The sequence below is a fragment of the Nylanderia fulva genome, unplaced genomic scaffold (genome assembly GCF_048542155.1).
Source record: "Nylanderia fulva isolate GAGA-0341 unplaced genomic scaffold, ASM4854215v1 Scaffold10, whole genome shotgun sequence".
NCBI classification, from domain to species: domain Eukaryota; kingdom Metazoa; phylum Arthropoda; class Insecta; order Hymenoptera; family Formicidae; genus Nylanderia; species Nylanderia fulva.
The window spans coordinates 4,983,456-5,009,764 of NW_028189193.1; the positions used below are offsets into that span (position 1 = coordinate 4,983,456).

Genomic DNA, 26,309 nt, shown 5'->3' on the forward strand with positions numbered 1-26,309 from the left:
GTACCGTGAGAGTTCTTTCATACGTATAAAGCATGATAAAAGTGTCATTGCGATATTTTTTTTTTTACAAACATTCAAGCAAGGATTGAAATTGAATTTTATTTAGATTTCGATATAAGAACATAAAAAAAAATTATCTCTGTGTTATATTTATATGTGACGCGAAATGAGGTAATTTTTTATTTATAGCATCTGAGTAATTCAACTCGTTAATTCTCGATTCAGATTTCCATGCATAAACATAAACACATAAGGCTCTTGCATATTTTTGCTCGTGCATCTATAATGCTAGAGAAATTTAATTAATCGAAATATTTTCTATATTACATATTCGGTATCGAGAAATTATATATACATTATGAAGCAAATATCGCGATTTCAATCTAAGTTTGAATCAAAGTCGAGATCAGAGTTTACAATATTTCATATAAGAATAAAAAAATGTTCTTTATATCCGTGATTTTTGAGGTATATCCAAGAAGCTTCGATTAAATCCGGCAAGAAGAGATGCAAAAGCTCATCACATTTCGTGTACCTGGGATATATAAACGGTATAAATAATATACATATTTCTGTGAATGCATTCTCTTTTTTTAGGATTTTTTATTTAGAGCAATTCTCAATTTTTTTTCTATTTTTTCAAACGCACACATAGAGTATATTAAATTTTTTTGTATAAGGCTTATAAATTTATTTATTTTCGAGTGATCACGTTTATTCAATCAACATCGAGCACTATGATCATTTGACATAATTAATTAAACGCCCACTTTTCAATTTAAGAAAAAATCGTCTTGTTCTTTTAATTTTATCTGTCAACAATTTTATCCTTATGCTTTTACGTTAGCAAGTTTATAACGTATTTGATTTTTATAATCACTTATTTTGTGATACACATGCATATATATGCATACATAGAATTCTTTAAAAAAATATCTCAATTTATACCCTGCACTTTGTGTAATTAATGAACGCAGTAATTAATTACATAATATCTGTGCCGCAAAATGAAATTGAGAGAAAAGAAAGAAAGATGCGTAAAATCTTTGGATAATTTTGCTATAAGAACATCGTTACAGAATTTTTTATGTGATATTTAAATTAATTTATATGTTAATTTAAATTATCTCCTCTCGTATACATTTTTATTAATCGTACAAATAAAAGAGTATCGCGCAGAAAAATCCGCCGTTTAAAAAAAGAATAGATTTTATTGCTTTCGGTCTAATTATAATTATTCATTCATTGAACATTATTTGAGTGATTGATAATATTTTACATGTACGTGTATATATTTTGCAATATGTTAAAGATATAGTTTTATAATAAATAAAGAGAATTATAGAAGAGAGAAATCATATACATATATACGGCGGATATCCGTTCTTACGAAAAAATATTCTAAAATAATAACTTGTTAATAATAATGTATACATGTGATATATTGCGAATGCTTGTAAGTTTGATGTCGAGCCGCATTAAATATATGCATAGAACTAAACGTGTAATTATAAAATAGATTTCTTTTTAATTGCTCAATGATATATTGTAACTTCTACATAATGTAAAATATTTTAATGATCCGATTGATATTTTTAAATTTTTAGAAAATTTGCTTAAATTCCAATAGTAAAATATTCTTCATTGCATCAGCAGTATTTCATAAAATATTGCATATCGTTTACAAATGTGACATTGACAGTGTTAATTGCTATTAAATATCAGATTAGATATATATCTAAGATTTTATCGTACATATCATATCATATTTTCATTTAATTTTTATCTGCAAAAAATTAAAAAAAAATATTTTGCTGTAAATTTTCAGTAAAAAGAAATCCAAATTTTATACGATGTTTCAGGATAGATTCACCATATACTTGGATATATTAATATATATCCCAGCAAACACAGTATATAAATATTATATACTTAAGCATGTTACATGTAACGTATATGTTAGTTGTAATTTCCCACACTCATAGATGTAACATTTTTAATATTACATATATTACATTGTAGTTATATTGTCATTATATCCCAAGATAGCACTGACTTGTCAATACATCAATGTGCTATTTGGTATATAATTACAATATAACTACAATGTAATATATGTTATATTAAAATGTTACATCTATGAGTGGGAAATTACAATTAACATGGATGTTACATGTAACGTACACGTTATATTACCTGTTTATATTCCGTTTTATTATAGCAATGTAACAATTATATATCGATGTTTGCTGGGATGTTTTACGACCAGTATTGGTTAACACGACGTGTCATATGTCGTATGAGGATGTGCCACGTCATATTATTAATTACAGTTAGTTTATCTCTGCGGCTTTTTGTAGACTTAGTTGCGGAACAGTATCAATCAGTCTGGGATGAACGGAAGTGATGGGCAGCAAGGCACTACCCCATTTCTCATCAGGAACTGTCATCAGGGGCTTCGGTAGAGGCTCGAAGGCCCTTGGCATTCCGACAGGTATATCCTTAAATTTCTTACGACGACATCGATTTCTTCTCTTCTTTACTTACATTGCAACTAAAATTTATATGCAGTATCGTTCGAGACCCTTGCTGCAGGTTAGGTATTTTCACAACAATCCATAGCCTATGTATACGTGTTACGTAATTTTGATCGATTGATCTATCTCCTTTAATTGCACTTTCTGCACTTTGTGTCTTCTCTTTAAGGCTTTAAAAAATATATTTTGTTGCGGAAAAACTATATTGTTCTCGGAATTTTTTATCTGAACATCGACAGCAATTAATCTTATTCACATTTATATTTTTTAATTAAATATATTTAAAAAAATCAGAAAATATATTCAATAATCATTCCACGTCTTATTAATGGCGCTGTGTTTAATCGAGATATATTGCTATCGCTGGTTCATAATTCAAATTTAAATTAAAAATTTAATACATATACTTATGTAAACAAATTAATAAAAACTTCATTATTTTTTTTACAATTATTCCAGCTAATTTACCGGAAGTTGTGGTCAATGATTTACCGAAAGAATTAAATACCGGAGTTTATTATGGCTGGGCTTCCTTGCATGGGCAAGTTTATAAAATGGTCACCAGTATAGGCTGGAATCCATACTACAAGAATGAGAAAAAATCAATGGTATAAGAAATAATATATTAAAAAAAATGAAGTTCTCAATTGATTAAATTTTCAAAATTGTATATTCAATATACAATTATCTTTATAGACATTAATAAAAATACAAGGAACAAATCTGTTATAACTCGATTTCAATCACGAATTTAAATGGAATAAAGTAAAAATTCTTGATAAAAAAAATTTCCTCGGAAAAAGATTAATCTCCGAGATTATTTATATTAAAAGGCAAACAAATAGTTTGAATTTACAGACGGACATAGAATGTTTACCTGATACATATATAGACAGTATTGATAAACTTCCGAAAAACTCTGAAAATAGATACACAAAGATAATAAGTAATACCGCTCATTTTCACCTTGCGATCACTTTGTCTGTAACATTGTAAGTGTGCGGATCTCAAGAATCGATGTTCCTCCTACACTACTGTTTTACGTTGCAATCTAGTCATATGTAAGTTTCTATACATCTTCGTTTTCTTATATCCTATTAAGTTTAAATAAAACAATAACTATTTAATAACGTTATAGGATTCAAATTATTTGTTTTAAATCACCATGTGTCTATCGGGTCTAAGAACCGGAGAAGAAACACAACTTACGAATTTTAATCTTTGCATTATGACTACATTGGGAGGAATATCGCTTTTCATTTTTACATCTTTTTCTCTTTGTCAATCATTATATCTATTGTTGTATTTTTAATACTTTACATATTTTATGACGTTTCTAATTATGCTTAATGTACATGATACCGTTATGATACCGTTTATTTTAAATTCATAACTTAATCAGCGTTAATAAAGGTCAAAATATTGACCGAAACGTTCGCTCTGTATTTGTATTTAAAGATGACTTATGTTTAATTCTTTTTGTCACCTTTGATTGTAATTCATTATTAGATATTAGATTAAAGAATACTATTTTTATATATGACTTCACTTGTAATCATATTTTTAATTTTTATATTTACTGCTCTTAACAGCCTTTTATCAAATTTATTTTAATTATCTTTATATTTTTCAATATTCAATTTACAATTATATTCAATATTCAATTTACAATTATCTTTATATTTTTCAATATTCAATATACAATTATCTTTATATTTTTAATATCGATATTGTAATTAAAATTTGTAATTTGTTTGCAGGAAGTTCACCTGCTACATAAATTCCATAATGACTTTTATGGTGAAGAGCTCAAAGTGATAATTAGTGGATATATACGACCAGAAAGAGATTTTTCCTCGCTAGGTAAAATATATTATTATAATAGTAGCATATAAAATGTAAATTAATCATCATTCTTGCATAATTTATGATCATTCAAATATACATAATGCTTGTGTGTAATCTTATATTATGTATTTTTTCAGAGGAACTGATTAAAGAGATAAAGAATGATATTGCGTTTGCAGAGCAAAAATTAGAAGAACCTGTTTTAAATAAATTGAAAGACGATGAGTTTTTAATAACTAATAAACAAACAAATAATTAAGATCTATGAAAAATGTCATTCTTCATCTAATAAATAAATGTAATTGTTATTTTTATTTGCATGTTTGTCATAGAAAGAATACCTATTTAAATTCAAATATTTTTTACTACTTTTTCCACACATGAATTTAGAAAAGATATAAAAATAAATCTCTTTATATATACATCTTTTATTTACATATTAGACATTAGAGCTATTTTAAGTTTACAGTTTACATAAATATAGAAAAAATATAGAACATTTTACATGAAATTTTAAATATATTCTACATTAAAGTAAATCAATTATTAGGTTGTGCATTCGTATGCATTGGTGGTCGCACAGGAATATGATAAAACATATCTGAATACAATAATGATGCGTTGGAAAATTGAGAATAGCTCATTGGAACATAGGATTGAGTCTCGGAGGAAGACCTACATTAAAATAAATCTCATTTATCAGTCGTCGGATCAGTTGTCGAACCAGTCGTCGAATCAGGAGGTGGAGGAGGCGGTAAAGGCGCGCAAAATGTATTCGTATGTATTGGTGGCACAGGATTGTGACAACCTAACTGTGAATACATTAATGATGTGTTGGGAAATTGAGGATAGTTCATTGGAAAGGATTGGAACGTAGGATTGCATCTCGGAGGAGGAGCGAACGGAATTCTAGGATATGGCGGTTGCATGTTGTTGGACTGAGAATCCGGCATAACACCGGAATTATTCAAATTATAATTGACATACTGTGATAAATGGGACTCATTCAATGATGGTCCAGATCCTGTGTTTTGTCCGGTCAACATAGGATGTGTGTTTCTTGGAACAGGTGGCCAAAACATACTTTGATAATGATATTGCATCCAGGGATCGTTATAGCACGGTCCATATAGTGGATTAGAGGGACCATTATGTCTCCATGCCTGTTGCCTTTTCTGGTTATACCTTTGAAATTGGCCATTTCTGTTCCACGGATGAGTCGACTGCCATTCAACTGGCTTATTTTGAGTTGGCTTATTTTGAGTAAAACCTAGAAAACAATCGATAGTAATTATTCGGTTCATTCAATTGATACTAATACAGCTGTAAAATGACGGCAACATGAGACCCAGTTTGTCTGGTTTTTGCATGAAAGTCTGATCACAATCATTTTATGGTTGTTGATTGATTATCAAGAGAAAATTATAGTTTTCGAGACATTTTAAGAGTATGTTAAAGCCATTTGAAGTGCTGTTTCATCATGTTGAAATATCTTTTTATTTCGAAATAGCATCGAATTTTTAGCGTGTGTTCTCTCGCCTCTGACGTCACATAATCGGCGAGAACCTTAAGAAATACTCACTCGATGTACGTTGCCGTTTACGTGTTTCACCATCGGAACTGTCTTTGTTATTTTTCTGCTTTAGGTAAGCTTGCTCTTTCTCGTCGTCCGAAAACAGCGGCGCCTCGTCGTCGTCGCCCATTACGTCATGACTTTTCATCCTGCAGGAAAGATTGTTCATTTGAATATACATATATACGTCATAATCTTAAATACAACGTGTATTATAATTATCAGACTACTCACATATTTAATTGATGATGGAAGATGAGCAACGTATATCCGGATTCCGTATCCGGACAATAATAGACCAGCATGCCCACAGTAATGTTGCTATTCTGTATGTGTTCGGAACTATTGAAGCGAACACAGTAACGCGGGTCGCTTACGGGGCCAAACACGTCCAGTATTTTGCCGAGCGCTCTTTCTCCTTTCTCGACAAATAAAACTGTATCGATGTGAAGTGTAGGCTTACCAGTTTTCGGTTTTACAATCACCACTTGTTCCACTATGTTTTCAATCTGGATCATTCAGAGACATAAAGATGTAACTTTTAAACATGTGTAGAAATTATCATCGCACTTATGGTATTGACTTATAAGTTGTATTTATTTATTTCTATAAAATTATATTAACGTTTATAAATTGGTTACCTCGCCTAGGAGATCACACTTGTTTTCAGGGATGCTGATCCTCAAATCTTCTATCGGTGGAAGATCATTAAATTCGTTTTCTATCTGTTTCTTCTGTTTCAATGTGCCTGCTTTATTTTCTTTCTCCTTCCTAAAAATACATATCATGTGTTTATCGTTTCTATTTATTAAAAAAAAAAAAAAGAATTCAAAGTATATCTCATATTATATCATAATTTTTTATTCTTGTAGAAATGTAACAGTACTTGTTATTATTGGTACAAGTAGTATTTTCCGAATCACTGTCACTGTCGCTACTATCACTTCTAGAACTACTCGTACTGCTACTGATACTGATGCAGCTCTCACTAGAGTCATCTTCGCTATCACTTTCTTCTGAAGAAGACACATTTCCTCCATTTACACGGTATTCAAACAAAACCTCTGCAACCTGTGTTTCGAAAACTGGCACAGTGTTTTGATTTTCAGTTTTGTTACTGTCTACTTCTATCTCCTCCTCCAAAACCTCTGAAACCTGTATTTCGGAAACTGGCACAGTGTTTTGATTTTCAGTCTTGTTACTGTCTATTTCTATCTCCTCCACATCAGAATTACAATCGTCATATTCCAGAGCGATGATGTTGAGAGAAGATATTTTATTTTCTGTCAAATGAATACAACAAGAAAATATAAATATAAATGCCAAACACACATTACATACAATTTAATACAAAAATATTATTAAAATAATATAAATAATATAATAAAAAAATATTTTAAAAATCAAACATTGAGGAACAGAATTGCAATAAATTATTCATTTGTGAGAATCGTATTATTAATCATTGTTTGTCTCAACAGATTTTTTTTTAGACTTATTTGCAGAATAGTAAATTATATAAATTATTACCACAATTTGCGTCAGGAATGGTCATCGAGGACTTTGCCTCCAAAGTATTCGATATTTCGACAGGTGCTTTTTCTCCAGAACACTCATTATTGTTGGAATTCATCTTCTTCTTTTTATTTTTTACAATATACCAGCACGATCATATAAATCTCGAAGATATATCCTGAATGAAACAATCTAACTTCCAACATAAGAACACGTGTTTGTACAGTTTGTAGTCAGTCGTTAGGTTAGATTAGGGTATCGATTCTGTAACTTTTTCTAAAGTGAAAATGTGAAAAGTGAAAAATTTCCGCCAATCACGCATTGATTTTAAAATGAAATTGATGTGCAATTGGTGGAAATTTTTTACTTTTCACGTTTTCACTTTAGAAAAAGTTACAGAATCGATACTTAGGTGTAGAAAGTGGTTAGACCATTTTTGAATTAGCTAAAGATGAGATAAAAATTTGTAATTTCATCTTAGATAAGATCAAGATAATTTTGTTTTAAATATATTGAGTTAAAAGTAAAATTATATGACGATTCATTCAGATAATAATTTTTAAAACTGCTTATGTAAACAGTTATAAAAAAATATAAATTACAAAAGATATATAAAAATATACATTTTTATCTCTTTTATAATTTACATTTTTTAAAATTTACATATGTATTTATATTTTTATTTATAAATTTTTATCGCTTATACTGCTTAAGTTTTTACTATTTAAGTATTTTTATATGCTATGATTCTAAACCAAAATGATTTGAAAATTATTTTAGATAATTAAAGATAATAATTTTATTTAGATAACAACAAACACTGGATATAGATATAAATTATTTTAATAGAATGCAAAGTCTAAATAAATTATTACAATAATAAATAAACGAAGAAAGGATAAGATAAAATGGATAATTAATTTAGGAAGACTTAAGCATTTTTTTAAGGACACTGTTTCAAAGAAATAAAAATTTTTGTTGGCAGGCAACATGCGATATATTTTCTTTAATTGCAATTATGAACTTGTCGAATATGAATGGTTTATTGCAAATTGCCAAAGTCAAAGATATTAGCTCCTTCAAAAGCTATTCATCGACATGTCATTTTAATAAAAAATAAAATGTCGGAACGCTAGCTTTTCTATCTTATATATTAAAATTCTTTTCTTTTAATATATATACATAACGCCGTTTGCTTTTTCTTAAGGCCTCACATATTTTACATTTGTAATGGTAACTAACTTATTAAATTCTTTTCTCGCCTATTCCTTTGTTACTATATTTACAATTGTATGTATAATGGATTTGCCTTGTTGATGGTTTAAGAGATTCAACAAAGGATCTTGCATCTTTTGCTCCAGTAATTTTGCCAGTTCTATTCTCATTCTTTGCAAAAGTAGTCCCACCTGGAAATATATTTTAAAATAAAGTTATGTGACGTGTGACGTTATTAAAAATAAACACATTATTTCCTCATCGCAATTATAATCTTACATTGTGTGATTCCATGGCGAACATAATCCAACCATCGTCCAAAGAAAGCATATATCTTCCATTGTGTATTTCCGTGCGCACTTCATAACTGGAGAATAATATTAAAGACAGCATTGGAATCATGGACACTTCCTTGATGTAAACCTGGCTGGTCTTCATCTTCTCCTGGAATACCAAGTACGGACTCGTGAACTGTCCAACGTGAAAGTTCACTGACGACGGATGAATGCTGACGAAACCGTCTCGTCTCGTCTGGAACTTCAACTCTTTCGATTTAGGCTGCATTGGTATCATCCCAGTTGACTGCGCTTGAAACGACTTTCCGGGTGTAAAAACCTTCACGATGTTAGGATATAAAGCTGCACAGAGTAGACCCTGCAGCAGCTTGCAGTTTTCGTTATTGACATTCAGTTCGACTCCAGTCATTTCTAAGATATTGTCGATCTTAGGTCGTCTCTTGGGTAAATCAATGGGTGCGAAACCGATCGATACTAACAACTCCAGAAATTGATACTTTATGTCCGCTAAATTACGTAATGTTTGTAAGGATAAATAATTTTTCTCGGCGAACACTTTGCCGGCATAAGTACTGCGCGAACACGCAGCCAACCATTTCTACGAAATAACAAGAATTATATAAGTAAGATCTCTCTTAAACGAAATTATTAAATTTTTTAAATTAGTTAACAATTAATATATGATATATATATTATGTAATATAAATATTATTAAAAACAAAAATATATATATGTATATTAATAATTAATTTAATAATTAAATTAATTGGAAATAATTTTGCCTAATATGTTCACCTTATAAGCGTTGAGGACGGTTAACTGATCAGACTCAGCCATGAAGAAATTCTTTTTGGGATCAATCTTTCTTATCATATCAATTGGTACATTAAAGGGACTCTTGTGCGACAAACATGCGGCGATAGTGAGCGCGGAATCCAAGCAGCAAAAAATCGCGCCGTACAATATCAATTTTCCAATTCGTACGTTTACAGGTAGTTTGGCTAGATGATGACCGAGCGTTGTTAACACATGTTCCGAATTAAAGGCACCGACATCTTGCAAACGCGTTATCGCACTCGTAATACTGTCGATCATCGGTGGTTCTATCATCCTTCCTGGAAAAATTTAAGAATGCGAATTATTACTTCTGCGATAGACAATAATATATACAGAGCTGATAAAAGCACAGAGAGATTTTCTTACCCAATTTTTCGTACAGATCCACCTTCTTTCCTTTGTGCATCAGCTGGATATGTAGAAGTAGCGATTCCAGAGGTATTCTTAATATTTCTGGCGTCGGTTGCGCAGCAAAGTGATACTTGAATCTATAAAAATAAAATATATATTAACATATATTCTACAATATATATTAATATATTTTTCATGTGTACATTAAATATAATATTAATATATATTTAAAAAAAGATACACACCTATGCGAAGTGTACAAATGGATGCAAATTCCGGGCATAACTCGACCAGAACGTCCCTTTCTTTGCACAGCGTTCGCTCGCGATATCCAGCAGGCCTCTAAACTTTCCATATTCTGATTGGAATTAAATCTAATCTCCTTCATCTTTCCCGTATCGATCACGAATACACAATCGTCTACAGTTATAGATGTTTCAGCCAGATTTGTGCTAAGTACGAGTTTGCGGACATCCTTTTCGGTTTTTTTAAATATAAGATTTTGCTCCTCATTAGAAAGGCTCGAATGCAGAGGTATGATAAGAAATCGTTTATTATTTGGCGAGAAATTGTTATTGTGGGATAATCGACTTTTCAATGCGAGAATATCATTCATACCTGGTAGGAATACCTAAAAATATTAATAAAATATGAATAAAAATATATTATATATAATATATATTAAATACATTATAAATTATATATATAATATATATTAAATACATTATAAATTATATATATAATATATATAATACATATTAAAATATAATATATATAAATATAATATACATATTATTACTATAAGAAATAAACAGACATAAATAATAAATATTGTACTTACTAAAATAGAACCCATTTTAGGATAATCATGTTCTCCGAAAACAATCCATTCTAAAATCTTTTCTACCAATTCAAAATTAATCCTTTCCGGATTCGTGATATATAAATTTTTATACGTCTGCTTTGAATAACCACGATATCTACTAATGAGTTGCGTCAACGTCAAATCTTCGTCCTGGATAGATTCCTTGGGTGGGTTGGCGCCTTCGCTGATATTCATATCCGCCATCTCCAAGTCGATTTGAAACTGATCCCAATCATACTTGTTCTTACGAGCGAACTCGGAATCTTCTTCAAGAACGTATCCCGTTCTTTCAAGTGCGTCTTCGAGAAAGATCTGCTCGACTGGAAAAGTTTTTCCTGGGATATTTAGAATCAATGCTTTTCCAAAATATGAGGAGAATGCGTCGGCGTTGAGCGTCGCGCTCATCAGTATTATTTTCAAAGACGGCCTTTTCGATAACAATTCCTTTAGGAGCATCAGTAAGAAATCGCTGGACAGAAAAAGAATAAATATATAAGACAAAAATAAAAAATAGAGGAAAGAAGTGAGACATATATAGAATATTTTACCTCTCGGCGCTTCTCTCATGAACCTCGTCAACTATAACGTGAGTTACATCCGATAATTCGAGATCCCCTGATAATCTCTGCAGCAATATTCCCATGGTGCAAAATGTCAGTCGCGTTTTACTAGACATTTTGCTTTCCAAACGTATCTGATATCCAACGGTATTTCCTACGTTTTCGTCTCTCTCAGCTGCCACTCGTTCCGCAACCCCTATTGCACTTATTCTTCGTGGTTGAGTACATATTATATTAATGCGAGGCTTATCTTCAGACTGTGATCTATTCATAATCCAGTTGTCTAAAATAAACTGTGGTACCTGCAACATTTTTAAGGAATTTTTGGTCTTATAATTTTCTTATAATTTATATTTTCATTATATATATATATATATATATATATATATAATTGAAAGAAATACTGTAACGTACCTGAGTACTTTTGCCACATCCGGTTTCACCAGAAATGATAACAATCTGATTTTTGTGTACAATTTCCAAAATTTCATCTATCTTGGACCAAGCAGGTAGTTTTTTTCGTGTCTCCTGCATTCTCATATAATTAGAATTTTTCTGTTTATCCTTAAATTTTTTTTCTATCAAATCGTCTTCCTCAGTAATCTGTTCCCAGGAAATATTATCTCTGTTTCTTTTACTAGTACTACCAAGTTTGTAATGACTAGCTCCTCCTTCTTCTTTCTCTTGTATCTTTGGACACAGTGGTTCATACTGATGCAAAAATTGTTCCTTGTCTTCTTCTAAATAAGTTTTTATTTCATATTCATTTTCTAATAGTGAAATTATAGAAAATATCGACGGAATACCATCCTGAGATAATGATAAAGCTTCATTATGCAATCTTCTTGCTATCCTAAGACATTTTATACGTGGAAATATTTCATTATTTTTATAAAAATAAAAATATGGAGCTTCATATGGATATTTACATCCTGTAATTAGAAAATTGTTATTATAACTTTAATAAACAATGTCAAATGTTATTAGCATAATTCTAATATTGCGATTAATTATATGTAATTCAATCAGCATATTTAATTATTTGTACAGTACCTTCAGGAAATCTTATTTCTAGCGTAAAGTATGAATCTTCTAGAATTGGCACATTGAAAACTTTCTGTGGTAATTGGTGTAGAAATCTGCATTTGTCTTTAAATCTGCATTTATTGTTGATGAAAAGTTGACATACTTTTTTCTCTTGCTTCTTCTCTTGCAGTTTTTTGCCTTCTTGTTCAATTGTTTTATTATTTGTTAAATAATCTAATTTTAATTCCACCATCCAAATACAATTTTTTATTTTTTCAACAAATGCATCACCATAAATTGATTCCAGTGCCTCCTTTTCATCCTGTTGTCTTTCCAATAATTCAGCAGCATCCGGAATTTCAGAATTTATATTGTTTTGAATATTTTCAAGTCCATAGTACTTGTAAAATAACATTTCCAAAGATTTTCCCACATTGCTTTTTGTATGCGTTAAAGCTTGCATACAATGTGAAAGATGAAAACTATAAGAAATATAATCATGATACGAAGAAACGCACAGTAATATTATTTTATTCATTAAAAAAAACATACCCATAACTTTCTAATTTAGATGTCGCAAACTGCTTCACTATTTGGTCCTGGGTCTTAGGAGTGGTATCTTTAGAAGAATAATCTACTATTCCTTTGACAACTAAAGCACCTTGTTCCATCCAGTACTGCTTGTCCAAATTTGATGTTTTGTTTTCAAGCTCTACGGTGTCAGTAAGTTTAAAATTCTGCAAAGAATTGCGAAATTGTATCCATCAAGAGAGAACAAACATATCGCAGCATTCAATTAATAAATAATAGAAGTGCATATTTACATTTCCATAAATATGCAAAAGACTGTCATAGAGCTGTTGCTCAGATTCCTCGGATATTTGCAGTGTTCGCATTTCCACCTTGAGCTTACTATTATTAGGCAACGAGGGGATTCTTGACTTGACATCTTTCCCTCTATCACTTTTGACAGACACATTACTGTCACGTGTACATATTAAACAAGTATATAAAAATATATAAAATATATAACGTGTAAAACGATATTTTTCTGATATTTAATTTTCTTCAAGATCAAAGTACAGAAAATATTTATGGTTATTTATCTTACTCACGTGTTAGTTTTATTGTTAGATGTGCCTTTCGCTTCCAACACATCATCTTTCATCAACTGCTCACTACGATAATCCATCGCTGAAGAAATATCATTTTTGTATGTAAAATAAAGTATAAATGTCGAGTTTTAGAATTGGAAAGAAAATTGCACATACCTGATTAGTTCTCTGCCAATTTTTTCCTATAAACCTGAGGTAAGAATTCTTCTCATTAGATATTTAAATATTTATATTGCTGTCAAACTCGTGTCACGACCAGAAAAAGGCATTAGATGGAAAAATTAATAACTTGTTAATCATTTTATATTTTAGGAAAATTTTTTTCGATGCGATGCAGAAAAGAAGAATTTGACAGATGCGTCCTCTCTGATCGGTAATGCAGAAACACGACCTCCTCGCGCGATATAGTCTCCTAATACACACCTCTTCGCACAATATGTTTCTCTATTCGCTCAAGCCAGTAACAAGCGGAAAGCATACTGTGCGAGGAAGTAGAGCCAGGAGAACATAACACTGCAAGGAGGTTTTCAAAACTGCGAAAAGACACGATATTTTAGCTTCTGTCTCTGTCTACCATTCGTTATATGTATTTGGTGAAAATTGGTTATGAGCCTCTATTCATCGCTTATTTCGTCGAAAACGATATAATTGAGAGGAAAACGTTGGATATTTTTGATAAGAGGTAATAAAGAGACTTTTACTCGAATCAGAAGCGATCGAATGATTTTACTTGGTCAACTAAAAAAATTAACCTGTTTCTGACAACTTGTAGAATTTTATTTATTTTTTTTTTTGCCTATTTTATGATTTTGGTTTTTTAGATTTATGTTAGGAATTATACGTGATTCTGTGAAAATATGTTAATAGTATTTTTATGTTATATTTTAATTTATTATTTTGAATATTCATCAGCAGGATCCGATGGCGTCTTCGTGCATGATTCTGCGACGTGGTATCGCGACTTCTTGCATCTGTCATGGAAAGCGAAATTTTCGAAAATTCTTGCTGTACAACAAACGTGGTAGTCGCAACTTTAAAGAGCAGCAGGCGAAAAACCCAGATCCTGATATACCAATAGATCGTGAGTTATTGATTTGAAGTATATATTAAATGTGAAATGTATTACAATTGTATAATTATATATAATTAATTACATAGATAAATATAAAATATATTATTAAATATAAATATATTATTTAGAACAGTAGATTATAGTTTCATAAATATCTCTTTCTTACGAGATCATATTGACAAATACACGATTGCATAAATATATGATATTTTATTCCATACAGAAGATATAGTTTCTATATGTAACAAAATCCAATGTGGAAAAACTATGTATAATTGTGATTGTTTAAAGTTTGCGATTTTTATAATTGCTCAATAATTAAAGAAATTTGCAATATACGTGATACAAATTAAGGATATTACATGCGATATGTGTACTAATTATTATATTAAATATTATAGATAGAGGTGTAAGAAAAACTGGAAGGAAATTAGGTGACCATTGGATTACTGTGCCGGAGATGATTCCTGAATTAATTGTTCCTTCGTTGGAAGGGTTCACATTGAAGCCATACGTGTCGTACAGAGTGATGGACTTTTCAGAACCCGAATTTACTGCACAAGATTTATTCGATGCAGTATATTCTGAAAAGATAAAAAAGGACTTTGCAAATAATAAATTGGATGAGAATGGAGAGCCATTGAATCCCAGTGAACATGAACAGCTTACGCCGCAACAAGCTAAGGATAATGCTAGGAAAACAGGCTCTGACATTTTTGATGAAAGAAACCGTTTGTAAGAGTTTCACTTTTTAGTATTTTTATGATTCTTTAATATATATATATATATATAAATGTACATTTTTCTCTATTCTACTACGTAGAAATAAAAAATGTTGAACATGCTGCAGGACATTAATTACGACTTTCAATCTGTATATATTTTATTTATAACTCGCATGTATACATACGTTCACAATTTTGCAATTTTTACAAAAAGTAACTACTTACTATCGTATATGACTGTTAAAAGTGATATTATGTGTGCACACTTTGCTAAGAGCATGAAAAAAAACAGAATTTGTTATATTGTATATATATATAAGCGACCTATCTCTCGGATCAGTTTATTTTTTTCTTTTATGACAACTCGTGTCTATATATGGCAGTCAGTGCTTGATAGCAAATAATTACTTCCATTATTATCCTTAAACAGATTACATTGTTATTTAAAACAATAGCTTATATATATTATAAAACAATACCCAGGTAGCAAGCGTACGTCATTTTGACGTCGAATAACATCATTAGACGTCAAAGTGACATCATTTTGACGTCTAATGACGTCAGTTTGCTACTTGGGTAGTATCACATATATAATTGTCGCAAAATCTTCCGCGAATAGTCGTGTCTAGTTGAGTTTGCGCAATGTTCCAACGAACAAGTGAAATTAATTTATTGCTATTATGAAACACAACGATTACGCTGTACCGGGTCTCTGTCTTATTCAATCCAAAGAACTTGCACGAGTCCAAAGAAGACAATTCAACAATGCCAAAATTGATTTTCAATTCCTGAGAGTCATGGATATCTTGTGTGTGTCGATGAATTTGTGATTAGGCTAACTTAACAGTCATATTTCACTTATTAAAAGATTTTTGAGCGAAGTTTGATTGTTTCCTGTCGGGTAAAAAATGGCGAAAAATTCGAATAGTAAAGTCGTTGTCGGTTGTGCGCGGCCGGTATTGCTTACTACTGACTAGATTACTAAATTCTAATAATATATGTATGTGTATATATATTGTTTTTTTTTTTCAAGTGCTGTATTCATATCAAACGTACAAACGGTCTCATAATCATTATTGTTTCTCTTCAACGTCTAATAATTATAATCATGCAAAAAGCTCATAAAACGGAGCTATTGAAATGGAAAATATTCCGTTTAGAAGAAATCATATCATGTAGAGAGTGAACGTCTCGGTGAATGTTTATGAAAGACATTTTGTATAAAAGTAGTGCAGCTGTTAATGTAATGCAGCTATAAATATTTTCTAGAAAGAGATAACGTATAAAAAATGTTAGTTAACTTATGCTTATGTAGGAAATCGCAATCACATAAATCATTTATTCAAACATCTCTTTCAAGAATGCAGCACTTCTGATACACATTAGCTATTACTAATTTACTTCTAATATTATTGTGTTTTCTGTTATTATTTTCTATCTCCTATAGTCACCATTATGAAGAGTGGAAGAGAAAAATGTCTCTCTCTAATTTTGTACAATGGAACGCTTATTGAGAAAAAACATTCTGATCATTATGATCCTTTAACTCTAAACCTCTTATTTCCACTCTTCGATTAAATCAATGGAAAAGCAAAAGTGGCATAGTACTTGTTTTTTTTGCTTTACTATGAAAGGAATTTTAATTCTATCTCAGTATGTTGCTCTTATTTCTTTGTGTGTCGTCTTTTTTTTATATCTTACTCTACAACATATTTATAATATCTCGTCGACGACTTTTGAGCATTCATATATATTTTTTTCACTTATTGGCAGTACAGAATATCCTCTGAGGACTTATATTGCGTAAAATGGATATATGTATATATATATTATCCTGTTATTCATTTTGTACACATGAACGGTTGCAGAAATGAACAAGATCTAAGCTTTTTCTAAATCTATCCGCGAACTTGTAAATTAAAAAATTTTATTCAACAATATATTTAAAAACTTGGTAGTTTTTCTCTCTTTCTTGCGCATTATAGTCTCAACAGTGGACAAGTCATATGCCACTTGCTCTTCAACTGAACTTGGTGTTTCGCTTTAATTATCAGTCTATGATATAATTGGATATTTGACTGATAAAATCATCAGTCATTTTAATAAGGCAGGTACACGTGTTACTGTACGACAAAGATTACTCTGCATGAAAGACTTTTCTTTCCTTTTTTTTGCCATATAATACGTATTCCTCCATATTATCTCCATATATTTGCTCATGCAAAGAGACATACAGTGGTGATAACTTTGTAAAACGGCATTGTAGCAAACAACTTATGTATGAAACATTTTGATACAACTTTTTAATGCTTCAGTTAAGTCTTTTTTTTCACGTCAAGACGTTTCGGACCAATAAAAGCACACGAGTGTAAATCTTTGGCGTTCAGTAACATGTACCGTACATCTAACCGGAGATCTTGAGTATGTAAAGAAGTATAATATTGATTACAGATGAGAAAGAGAGAGAAAGAGAGAGCGAACGTTTCAAATTCTTCGCATAATATACATCTAAACATTTCTCTCCATCTCCAATGTGAAATGATATGCAACTATGTTAATGAAAGTCAACGTGGAAAGACTAGCGGAGGGAGTAATGATTCAACTGGGAGGCTTTTCATACGCAAGATCTCGAGATAATTACTAACAACGAGAGAGCGGAGCTTTATTCCATTGGATCCCCTACATTTTCGAAGATGGTTGAATGTGGATTGCTGGTGGTGGGCCACAAGAAACCACCTACACTGCCTGGTGGTAAGTAAGACGCGCCTCCGCTAAGGCCCACCTAATATTTTATATTACATCAATTATTTTTAATCATCTCTGTGACATGGTGTACACAATTAAATCCTTTTTTTTATATATTTTTATATCTATGTATACAGGGTGTTGAGCAAAAAGGTAAAATATTTTAAGAAGATTTAGTACGTCTCAAAATTAGTTTAAAAATCTTAATAAACGCAAATGACCCATTTTTGAGATATTTGCAATACCTCATAATTTAACTTACCTGTAATTTAATTTAATTTTATCTATATTCACCTGAATAAAATAATAAAAATAGAAAAATATACAAAAAATGAAAATATCTCAGAAATGATTTATTTACGGACCCATATTTGTTAAGACTTTTCGACTTGTTTTTGAACATATTAATTCTCCTTAAAATATTTCAACATTCTGTATATACATAAGGATGACAAAATGTGCTAAGCAAAATAATATGGAAGCGTTGTGGGGATATAGACACACTCCAATTTTCTATCATGAAGTATTTTATACAGAATATAAATATATACAAAAACACGCGCAATTGCTTAATTACATTAATGCGACAAATATGAAAATATACAAAAATCTAAATTTCTAATCATATGTGTAGCACTTGAGGAATATTTATTTGTTCCGTGTAAAAATATAAAAAATATACAATGATTTGGTACAATTAGAATTTTTTTTATTTGAAGTGCGTTTAAATTAACTAACTACACATAGTAATTTTGTATCAGGGATTGGTTTTCATGCAGTATAAGGCAAACTAGAATAAAAGATAACTGCCAAATTAAAGAAAAATAATCATTTATTTGCATTTAACATAAATAATTGTGCTAATAAATCGCAGGTACTAAATAACATTATTTTTTGTAGGTACTAAATAACATTATGTACATTGGTTCATCATTGTAAATGTGTGCAAAGCATTTACAATAATGTCAAGACACTCTCGATAAAAAATCTTATCTTCTACATTGAGTGAATTATGTACAAGGATTTTTTTTTTCAATCTTAGGTATCAAGAAATTATTTGATTTCCGCCAATATATATATAGAGAATGTCGAAATCATCACAGTCCAATTGCAAAAGGCTTCACCTTCATACACGTCGTTCCGATCATAGATTTTTGCCTGATTTCTATCCTTACAACGTAACTTTTCTTTATGAATTTACCTGTTGGCTCCATATTAGCGACCTCTCCGCCAACTGGCAGTCCGCTGCCAATCGGGACGGCAGACTCTTCCACCTTTCCTCGTCCCGTTTCCGGTTCCTATCGAAGTCCCTGTCGACGTGTCCCTGAGAGAGAGGCGGCAAGATCTGCGTACGCTGCGCCAGCTTGTAGCTGTCCTGCCTCGGCACGTGATCGGCGCGTCTGCTGGTGCCGGTGCTCGGGATCGGGGTCGGACTGCCGCCGCCTCGGTGCCGATGATACAAGTTACGCTTCTGCTGCAGCATACGCTGCTGCACCAAGAGCTGCAACTGCGTGCCCGAATCGCCGCGCATCTTAAACTGCTGCTGATTATCGGGCGGTGTGGACGGTGGTCTGAGGTGGACTAGATCCAAGTGACCTCGAGCTTTCCCCGAATCTGAAAACGATCAGTAATTGCTGTCGTTAAACTGTACACCAGTTAAAGTCCTCGGAAAGTTACCCTAATAGCACAACATGTCCGAAAGATATTCAGAGGATGTCCAGAGGACATTTGAATATCCTCAGCATGTTCTCTGAACGTCTTCGGGATATGTGTACTGTTAGAGTACTTAAGGAACGCGACGCACCTTGAATGCTCCTCTGCTTGGACGGCCTGTCGCCGACGCCCTGCTGACAGAACAGTAATCTAGGTCCGCCGTCTGATGCTCTTCGTCCTTGAGAGACCCGGGACATTCTACCGGTGATGGGGGATGGACTCTTGGGCGGTGGTGGCGTGCAAGACGGTAGGCTGCTCGTAAAGCAATTCGTCCCCGTGTAATCTGGCGGGCAGCCAGAATCGAAGCTAGACTCGAAGAGCTCCGACGACGAGCTACCGCTGCCGCCCGCCATGAACAGGGTCGTACGACTGGGTGGATCAATAGGATCCATAAGCGGGTTATCAAAATGATGTTGATAGTCGCTTAATCTTCGATTGACTATCTGGCTGTCGATTCGTTGACTGATATCATGATCTAGGCCTAAACGGTGCTCTTCAAGTTTGATCTGCGCCTCGCGTAACTCGTCGCCGCTCGGACCTTCCTCCAAATCGCCTTCCGCGCTGCAACAACCTTCATCGGTTGACGAGCTCGTCGAGCTAAATCTCTTGCCTCCTCGGCCGGTGTCATCTCTTGCTCTGAAACAGGAAGAGTTTCGTCTAATTTGAAAGAAGTGCTTGTTTCATAGCGAATCACGATTGTATGAATGGTCGTTCTATGCAGCAGTTAAAAACTATTCACCATAGCATTCTCTCTTCATCATTTCATCTATAAATGATGTCCATTACGAGACAATAGTTTTTTTTTATTGTATTAATTGATAAAAAATATTCTCCAATTATAGAGAAACTACTGTAGATGTTTCTTGTTTCTCTGTGTTATCATATATGAATTTTATTTTAGAAATATTTTAAAGTCAAATATTATATTTGCAAAGAGTTTTTAAATTATGTTTACGCGTTATATATAATTAATATGAAAAATATAAGAATAAATATTATGATATAAGCATATATAAAGCAAATAAAATATAATATAAGCATATATAAAGCAAATAATACATGTGCTTCCAGTGATAATAAATAAAAAGAAACAAATAAAATTTGTCAAATTAAGAAATAAAATCAAATTAATTAGAAAATTTAAAGATAAAGAAAAAGATAAAATGAAATGTGAAGTTACCAAAAATAAAGTGACAGCAATATGTGCTTCCAATCCAACCTGTCCTGACAAAATCTCCAATGCGTCACCCATCAATAAAGTTCAACGTCCCACTAAGCTATCGCTGTAAATAAAAATTGATTAGATTAAGAGAGGCCATATATCATTTTCATGATACATCTTCGACTGGTAGGATTGGAAGTTACAAGTCTCTCTAACATGAAAAAAGCATCAGTATATTTTGAAATATAATTAGATTTAATGTATAAAAGAAAAATTTATAGGTGCATATGATAATGAATATTTAAAATTAAATTAAATTTTTAAATTAAAAGAAAATATATGTACGATAATGTGATTAATGAAAGAATGTTTACCTTGATTTAAATTTATCTTCTTTTGTTCTTGCAACGTTAGACCAGCAAGTATTATTAATGGTACTGCTGACGCGATGTTGCTTCAATCTTTCTAGCAGTAAGAAATAGATAGCAGCGTGATGGTCATAGCTGCTGTTTCGTAAGGACTGTTGAAAGATTACATTTATATACTTATACAGTATAATTGAAAGTATATTTAAATAATGTCTATATACATATATTATATACAGGATGTTTCAGGAGAAATTTTAGAGAGGGGTTTCATCAAAAGAGAATCAATGTTCATCAAGAAACTCGTGTCTTTTGACATGTTTTAAGGAGCTATGTGGTTCTATGTTACTTGTAAAATAGGCAACTAGTCGTGCAATATTTATGTCTTTTGAATTTTTGAACAAGGATACAAGGATTTCTCAGCGAAAACGAATTTTCTTGATGAAATCTACCATTTCTCAAAGTTTGTTCCGAAACATCCTGTATATTATCTCTCTTTAATATATATATATATATATATTATTTAAAATTAATTATACAATTTATTAGAGATAAAAATAGACAAATATACTCTTGTATAATTTTGCATAAGAGAGACAGCAATAGAAATAGGAGAAAGTTTTCTTACCTCTCTAGTACGACTAATGTCTATTCCTAAGCTATGCATTAATCGAAGTATTTGCTCGTTTGGTTCCAGAATAGAGGACGACGGCCGTGTCACGATCACCGAGCAAATACTGTCCGCTGTTCCCGCCATCCAACGGTGCCTCTTAATTTGTGGAATGGTGTAACGTTTGGAAGGTTCCAGCACTAACATCTTGCGTATTAGGCTCTCGCAATCTTCAATTTAAACGAATTTCGTGAGGATATAACAGAATTGTGAAGTGAGCAAATTTTATATTTTATATTTTATAAATAAGTACCTGTACTCATAAAGTAAGAAATTCTAAATCTGCCGCTCAACACGCGATCTCTCAATGATTGAAGAGTTGATCCGTCAAAGGGCAGTGCGCCACATACTAACACATACAACACAACACCCAGACTCTGCAAGAATGAGAGAATATTTTTATTTCAAATATATATTATATAATTAATTGTTATTAAATCTGTATTTTTTCTTTGCCGCAATTTCTTTCCATCACGGGAGACTCACCCACACGTCTATTTCAGGTCCGGCGTAGTGCTTTCCTCGGAAAACTTCGGGCGCGGCATAAGGCGGGCTGCCGCACCACGTGCTCAGGCGTTCCCCCGGGGCGAATCGGTTGCTGAAGCCGAAATCGGCGATCTTCACGTTCATCTGCGCGTCAAGAAGCAAGTTCTCCGCCTTCAGATCGCGATGTGCCACACCCGTCACGTGGCAGTACTCGACCGCGGAGAGGATCTGGGCGAACGTCGCACGTGCTCGGGGCTCTCCCATTCTTCCATATCGCGCTATGTAGTCGAATATCTCGCCTTTGCTCGCGTATTCGCACACCTGTAAAGAACGAAATGCGCTGTGATGTCTTCATTACACGAGGAAAACACAATTATTGTCAGTAGCAGCTTTCCCAGTAGCAAACTGACGTCATTCGACATCAAAATGACATTTAATGACGTTATTCGGCGTAAAAATGACATTTGATGACGTCATTCGATGTCAAAATGACGTTTGATAACGTCATTCGGCGTCAAAATGACGTTTGATAACGCCCTTCGGCGTCAAAATGCTGTTTGATGACGTCATTTGACGTTAGAATGACATACGGTTGCTACCTGGGTTGCATCATCCTTCTCACCATGTAAATCATGTTCTTCGTCTCCATGACCTGATATAGTTTAACGATATGCGGATGCTCCAGCTGCTTCATAATTTCGACCTCTCTATAAACTTTCTCTAGATTAGTAGGATCTAATTGCGTTTTGTCGATTATCTTGATAGCCACCTATTGGGAAGAAGAATGACATGTACCTCTTTTTTATAGATAGTAGAATTATTGTTATAAATAGGAAACGCGGGCGCATACGTACCTCTGTCTTCGTGATTCGATGTCTGGCCAATTTTACAACGGCAAAGTTACCCTTGCCGATGGTTCCTTCGATATCGTAAAATCCTACGCGGATTTGCTTTTTACCCTGTGCAGGTCCGGTATCCATATTTAATCGTCCGGAGATTTCTCTTTTCAACTTGTAAACTTCTATAAATTAATTCTTCTTCCCGATGCTTTATCACTAATCTGCAAAAAAATCGGAGCACAATCTTTAAAGAAAAATATATTTTTTTGTCATTTTATTGCTGACATATCTCTAATATATGTACGCGTTTTCAAAACAAGCGCAATTTTATCTTTAATTATTTTAATCGTGAAAGAGATAAAATCGTGAAGATAAGAGCGATGAGCATTAATAGTAGAAAGAGAAAGGGGAAGAGAAAGTTATAAGATATAATATTTTAAAAACAGAGGAAAAAGTAGTCATTAATGTTATTTTTCATGATATTTATCCATTTTTCTCGAGCACACTTGTTTTTATTACCGCACGAAACTAATTAATTAATTTTTACACAATATCTCTTTTCCTGCTCTGCACTTACTTTTTTTTTTTTAACACGCCGTGCCTATGCAAGCGATTACGCACGCGCGAACGTCAATAAAAATTCATAAAGTTCCACTTCGAAAAGTCTAACGAGCACGATTTTAAAATCCGTAATAACTATCACCTTTATTGTCGCGCGCAAGTCTCCTTATATGCGTGCACAAATATTTTTTTGACTTCGTACCGCGTAAGTTGTAAGGTATCTCTTCCTCTCGCTCTCCCACAAGCGATATCGGCGAACGTCTAACACATGTTAATTACTTATCACGCATTCATCGCACCGACGCGGACCTCGCAAGGCTGATCCGGCATTAAAAACAGCGCGCGATACCCCGGAAGGACATCGCACCGCAGACGCAACAGAAGAAACAAACAAGATAGAGGAAGAACTGCAGAGGGAGAGGGTAGTAAAGGAAGGGGAAGAAAAAAGAAAGAGAGAGAGAGAGAGCGATGGACGTTCTCAAGGAGAGCCGAGAACCCACGTCAAGGATTCACCTCGTCAACCGGAGTACAAAGGCCCGGCCGCAACAAGTATATATACAGTAGAAATCCTCGACTGACGTCATAGATCGACAACGACCTCCTACTCTATCCAGAGAGAGCGAAGTCACCGCCGGAGAAGATCGATCGACGTCGATACTCCTAGGATAGGAGCAGAGAACCCCCGCGAGGTCGAACATAATCGGACGATCTCACTGGGAGCTTAAATTCGGACGAATCTAACGAAGAGGGACCACCCCTAATAGCACAACATATTCGAAATATATTCCGAGGATATCAAGAGAACATTCTCAGAACATTCTTCGGGATGTATGTGCTGTTAGGGACCCTGAAGAGGTGGTGACTATTTTATTTTTTTATTTTATTTTTTTTTTTTTCATCGTTTTATCAACTTACCTTCCCCTGGCTCGAGGAAGTCGCCCGGTGGAGAAGGCGTTTCACGGAACTCTCGAGGACGTCATCACGCTGTGGGGTGCCATCATCGGCGCCGGACGTCATAACGCGCGCGCGCGCGCGCACCTGGCAGAGATATATATCCGGTCTCTCTCTCCAGCAGCAGCTCCTCGCGAAAATCAGCGGAACCAAGCCGAGCGGAGTGGATGAGAGAACCTGGCGCGCGCGCGAGAGAGAGCTCCGCACGGCGCGGCGGTTCGATACCGACTGACCGCCGGCCATGTTACCACCCCCCCATCGAGCCGCGGTGTCGGCGCCCTCGCCGCCCCCTCGTGCACCGTCACCCCGGCCATTCTTGGCGAACCACCACCCTTTCACTCCCCTTCTCCTAATCTACGTCGGTGCGCCCGACACCCACCACTATAGCGATTACTATCGATAGGTGGCGCGCGCCGTTATCTTGGACAATTGACGTCACGCACGTACATACGCGCTCGTCTCGACGTTAATTGTTCATCCGTGTATAATTGTACGGCAAGTAAGCACGTGACCACGAGTCACCCAGTCCTCGTGTGTCCAGGGTGTAGATGTACGTATGCGTGGTCTACTCGAAAATGGCGTTTTGGTTCGATAAAATATATATTGTATATATGCAGAAAAACGTCATCCGCGCTCTCCTTACATGATGACCTAAGGCCTTTGTATATATACATGAAGATAGCGGATTATATAATACACAATGCATGTTACCGGCTCACTATGTATAGTTGGTATTGAATATTGAGAAATTAGGTACGTATGCGCGTACTTTATACGTATCTCTAAAATAACTTGATTATGCTGGTATGTGTGGGTGTCGGATTATAATCGTTGGTATGACGTCCGCGCGAATTTCTGGATCGTTTGCGCTGAAAAATGCAAGACATACAGACACTTTCTCGAACGACTCTAATGAGACGCGATATGTATTCCGGAGTAAAATTTCCCGCGCTAATCTCGGCTCTTCTTGGCCTTGTCGTTCTGCTCTCTCGCGAGTGCGATTTCTCTCTCCTCTTGTTTATCTCGTCTCTTTTAAGGGGTCCTCGCACATGATCGATGATTATTACTGCTACTCTCGGCAATATTGATAGTATGAGAGTCGCGTGTGTGTATATAGTATAAATAGACTTCGCTTTTAGAACTCTCATTAAGACTTGGAAAAAAGTTCCACGTTATTACATGGTACATAATTCAATGTTAGTCTAATTGACAGACGGAAATATTATGTGAATATAAAGGCGGTTTGTCAATTTTCGAAGATACTTGCATGCAAAATAGCTGA

The 26,309-nt window shown here is 33.5% G+C and overlaps 5 protein-coding genes across 10 annotated transcripts; 2 read left to right on the top strand and 3 right to left on the bottom strand.

The window, feature by feature from the left end:
- The first annotated feature begins 484 nt into the window (after window positions 1–484).
- On the top strand, window positions 485–4,699 carry Rfk (Riboflavin kinase). Its single transcript, XM_085483169.1, has 5 exons — window positions 485–551; window positions 2,361–2,494; window positions 2,997–3,145; window positions 4,298–4,400; window positions 4,523–4,699. The coding sequence occupies exons 2-5, from the start codon at window positions 2,407–2,409 to the stop codon at window positions 4,642–4,644; spliced, it is 462 nt and encodes a 153-aa protein (XP_085339295.1). The 5' UTR covers window positions 485–551; window positions 2,361–2,406; the 3' UTR covers window positions 4,645–4,699.
- A 94-nt stretch (window positions 4,700–4,793) lies between these two features.
- Window positions 4,794–7,890, bottom strand: LOC114931948 (uncharacterized). Its single transcript, XM_029304106.2, has 7 exons — window positions 7,841–7,890; window positions 7,489–7,665; window positions 6,845–7,241; window positions 6,600–6,729; window positions 6,193–6,467; window positions 5,968–6,107; window positions 4,794–5,655 (listed from the first exon to the last, which is right to left on the bottom strand). The coding sequence occupies exons 2-7, from the start codon at window positions 7,589–7,591 to the stop codon at window positions 5,078–5,080; spliced, it is 1,623 nt and encodes a 540-aa protein (XP_029159939.2). The 5' UTR covers window positions 7,592–7,665; window positions 7,841–7,890; the 3' UTR covers window positions 4,794–5,077.
- A 555-nt stretch (window positions 7,891–8,445) lies between these two features.
- Window positions 8,446–14,112, bottom strand: LOC114932006 (putative ATP-dependent RNA helicase DHX57). Of its 2 annotated transcripts, none has more exons than XM_085483133.1 (13): window positions 13,895–14,112; window positions 13,739–13,817; window positions 13,448–13,586; window positions 13,176–13,360; window positions 12,651–13,105; window positions 12,012–12,529; window positions 11,586–11,899; window positions 11,014–11,506; window positions 10,418–10,803; window positions 10,188–10,309; window positions 9,780–10,099; window positions 8,968–9,582; window positions 8,446–8,879 (listed from the first exon to the last, which is right to left on the bottom strand). In XM_085483133.1, exons 2-13 carry the CDS (start codon window positions 13,813–13,815, stop codon window positions 8,736–8,738), a joined length of 3,768 nt encoding a protein of 1,255 aa, XP_085339259.1. In that variant the 5' UTR covers window positions 13,816–13,817; window positions 13,895–14,112; the 3' UTR covers window positions 8,446–8,735. The 2 variants fall into 2 exon arrangements, with proteins under 2 accessions (XP_085339259.1, XP_029160008.2); XM_029304175.2 differs by having other exon boundaries at window positions 13,448–13,604.
- An 11-nt stretch (window positions 14,113–14,123) lies between these two features.
- Window positions 14,124–23,596, top strand: mRpL41 (mitochondrial ribosomal protein L41). 4 transcript variants are annotated; one of them, XR_014924763.1, is made up of 6 exons: window positions 14,124–14,420; window positions 14,651–14,819; window positions 15,212–15,545; window positions 17,987–18,286; window positions 22,218–22,404; window positions 22,694–23,596. XR_014924763.1 is itself a non-coding variant. In XM_085483164.1 (4 exons), the coding sequence occupies exons 2-4, from the start codon at window positions 14,660–14,662 to the stop codon at window positions 17,988–17,990; spliced, it is 498 nt and encodes a 165-aa protein (XP_085339290.1). In that variant the 5' UTR covers window positions 14,124–14,420; window positions 14,651–14,659; the 3' UTR covers window positions 17,991–20,621. The 4 variants fall into 4 exon arrangements, 2 of the variants coding, with proteins under 2 accessions (XP_085339290.1, XP_085339288.1); XR_014924768.1 differs by having other exon boundaries at window positions 14,654–14,819; XM_085483164.1 differs by lacking the exons at window positions 22,218–22,404; window positions 22,694–23,596 and having other exon boundaries at window positions 17,987–20,621.
- On the bottom strand, window positions 15,676–25,278 carry LOC114932007 (uncharacterized). 2 transcript variants are annotated; one of them, XM_029304177.2, is made up of 10 exons: window positions 24,992–25,278; window positions 23,531–23,736; window positions 23,299–23,445; window positions 22,677–22,997; window positions 22,444–22,567; window positions 22,149–22,360; window positions 21,530–21,675; window positions 20,085–20,629; window positions 19,482–19,894; window positions 15,676–18,317 (listed from the first exon to the last, which is right to left on the bottom strand). In XM_029304177.2, the coding sequence occupies exons 2-10, from the start codon at window positions 23,654–23,656 to the stop codon at window positions 18,198–18,200; spliced, it is 2,154 nt and encodes a 717-aa protein (XP_029160010.2). In that variant the 5' UTR covers window positions 23,657–23,736; window positions 24,992–25,278; the 3' UTR covers window positions 15,676–18,197. The 2 variants fall into 2 exon arrangements, with proteins under 2 accessions (XP_029160010.2, XP_085339269.1); XM_085483143.1 differs by lacking the exon at window positions 24,992–25,278 and adding an exon at window positions 24,093–24,779.
- Between the last annotated feature and the right edge of the window lie 1,031 nt (window positions 25,279–26,309).

What these genes read in the sequence shown, in the direction of transcription:
- Rfk (XM_085483169.1), top strand. Translation starts at nt 2,407, where the DNA reads ATGGGCAGCAAGGCACTACCCCATTTCTCATCAGGAACTGTCATCAGG. An exon ending in AGAATGAGAAAAAATCAATG is followed by an intron (nt 3,146 to 4,297) that starts GTATAAGAAATA and finishes ATTTGTTTGCAG; the next exon opens with GAAGTTCACCTGCTACATAA. An exon ending in AAGAGATTTTTCCTCGCTAG is followed by an intron (nt 4,401 to 4,522) that starts GTAAAATATATT and finishes GTATTTTTTCAG; the next exon opens with AGGAACTGATTAAAGAGATA.
- LOC114931948 (XM_029304106.2), bottom strand. Translation starts at nt 7,591, where the DNA reads ATGAATTCCAACAATAATGAGTGTTCTGGAGAAAAAGCACCTGTCGAA. An exon ending in CATTCCTGACGCAAATTGTG is followed by an intron (nt 7,242 to 7,488) that starts GTAATAATTTAT and finishes TTCATTTGACAG; the next exon opens with AAAATAAAATATCTTCTCTC. An exon ending in AGTGTGATCTCCTAGGCGAG is followed by an intron (nt 6,468 to 6,599) that starts GTAACCAATTTA and finishes TGAATGATCCAG; the next exon opens with ATTGAAAACATAGTGGAACA.
- LOC114932006 (XM_029304175.2), bottom strand. Translation starts at nt 13,815, where the DNA reads ATGGATTATCGTAGTGAGCAGTTGATGAAAGATGATGTGTTGGAAGCG. An exon ending in TCTAAATTAGAAAGTTATGG is followed by an intron (nt 13,106 to 13,175) that starts GTATGTTTTTTT and finishes TATTTCTTATAG; the next exon opens with TTTTCATCTTTCACATTGTA. An exon ending in TCGCCATGGAATCACACAAT is followed by an intron (nt 8,880 to 8,967) that starts GTAAGATTATAA and finishes ATATATTTCCAG; the next exon opens with GTGGGACTACTTTTGCAAAG.
- mRpL41 (XM_085483164.1), top strand. Translation starts at nt 14,660, where the DNA reads ATGGCGTCTTCGTGCATGATTCTGCGACGTGGTATCGCGACTTCTTGC. An exon ending in TCCTGATATACCAATAGATC is followed by an intron (nt 14,820 to 15,211) that starts GTGAGTTATTGA and finishes TAAATATTATAG; the next exon opens with ATAGAGGTGTAAGAAAAACT.
- LOC114932007 (XM_029304177.2), bottom strand. Translation starts at nt 23,656, where the DNA reads ATGGATACCGGACCTGCACAGGGTAAAAAGCAAATCCGCGTAGGATTT. An exon ending in GACCTGAAATAGACGTGTGG is followed by an intron (nt 22,568 to 22,676) that starts GTGAGTCTCCCG and finishes TCATTCTTGCAG; the next exon opens with AGTCTGGGTGTTGTGTTGTA. An exon ending in GAAGATAAATTTAAATCAAG is followed by an intron (nt 20,630 to 21,529) that starts GTAAACATTCTT and finishes TTCCTGTTTCAG; the next exon opens with AGCAAGAGATGACACCGGCC.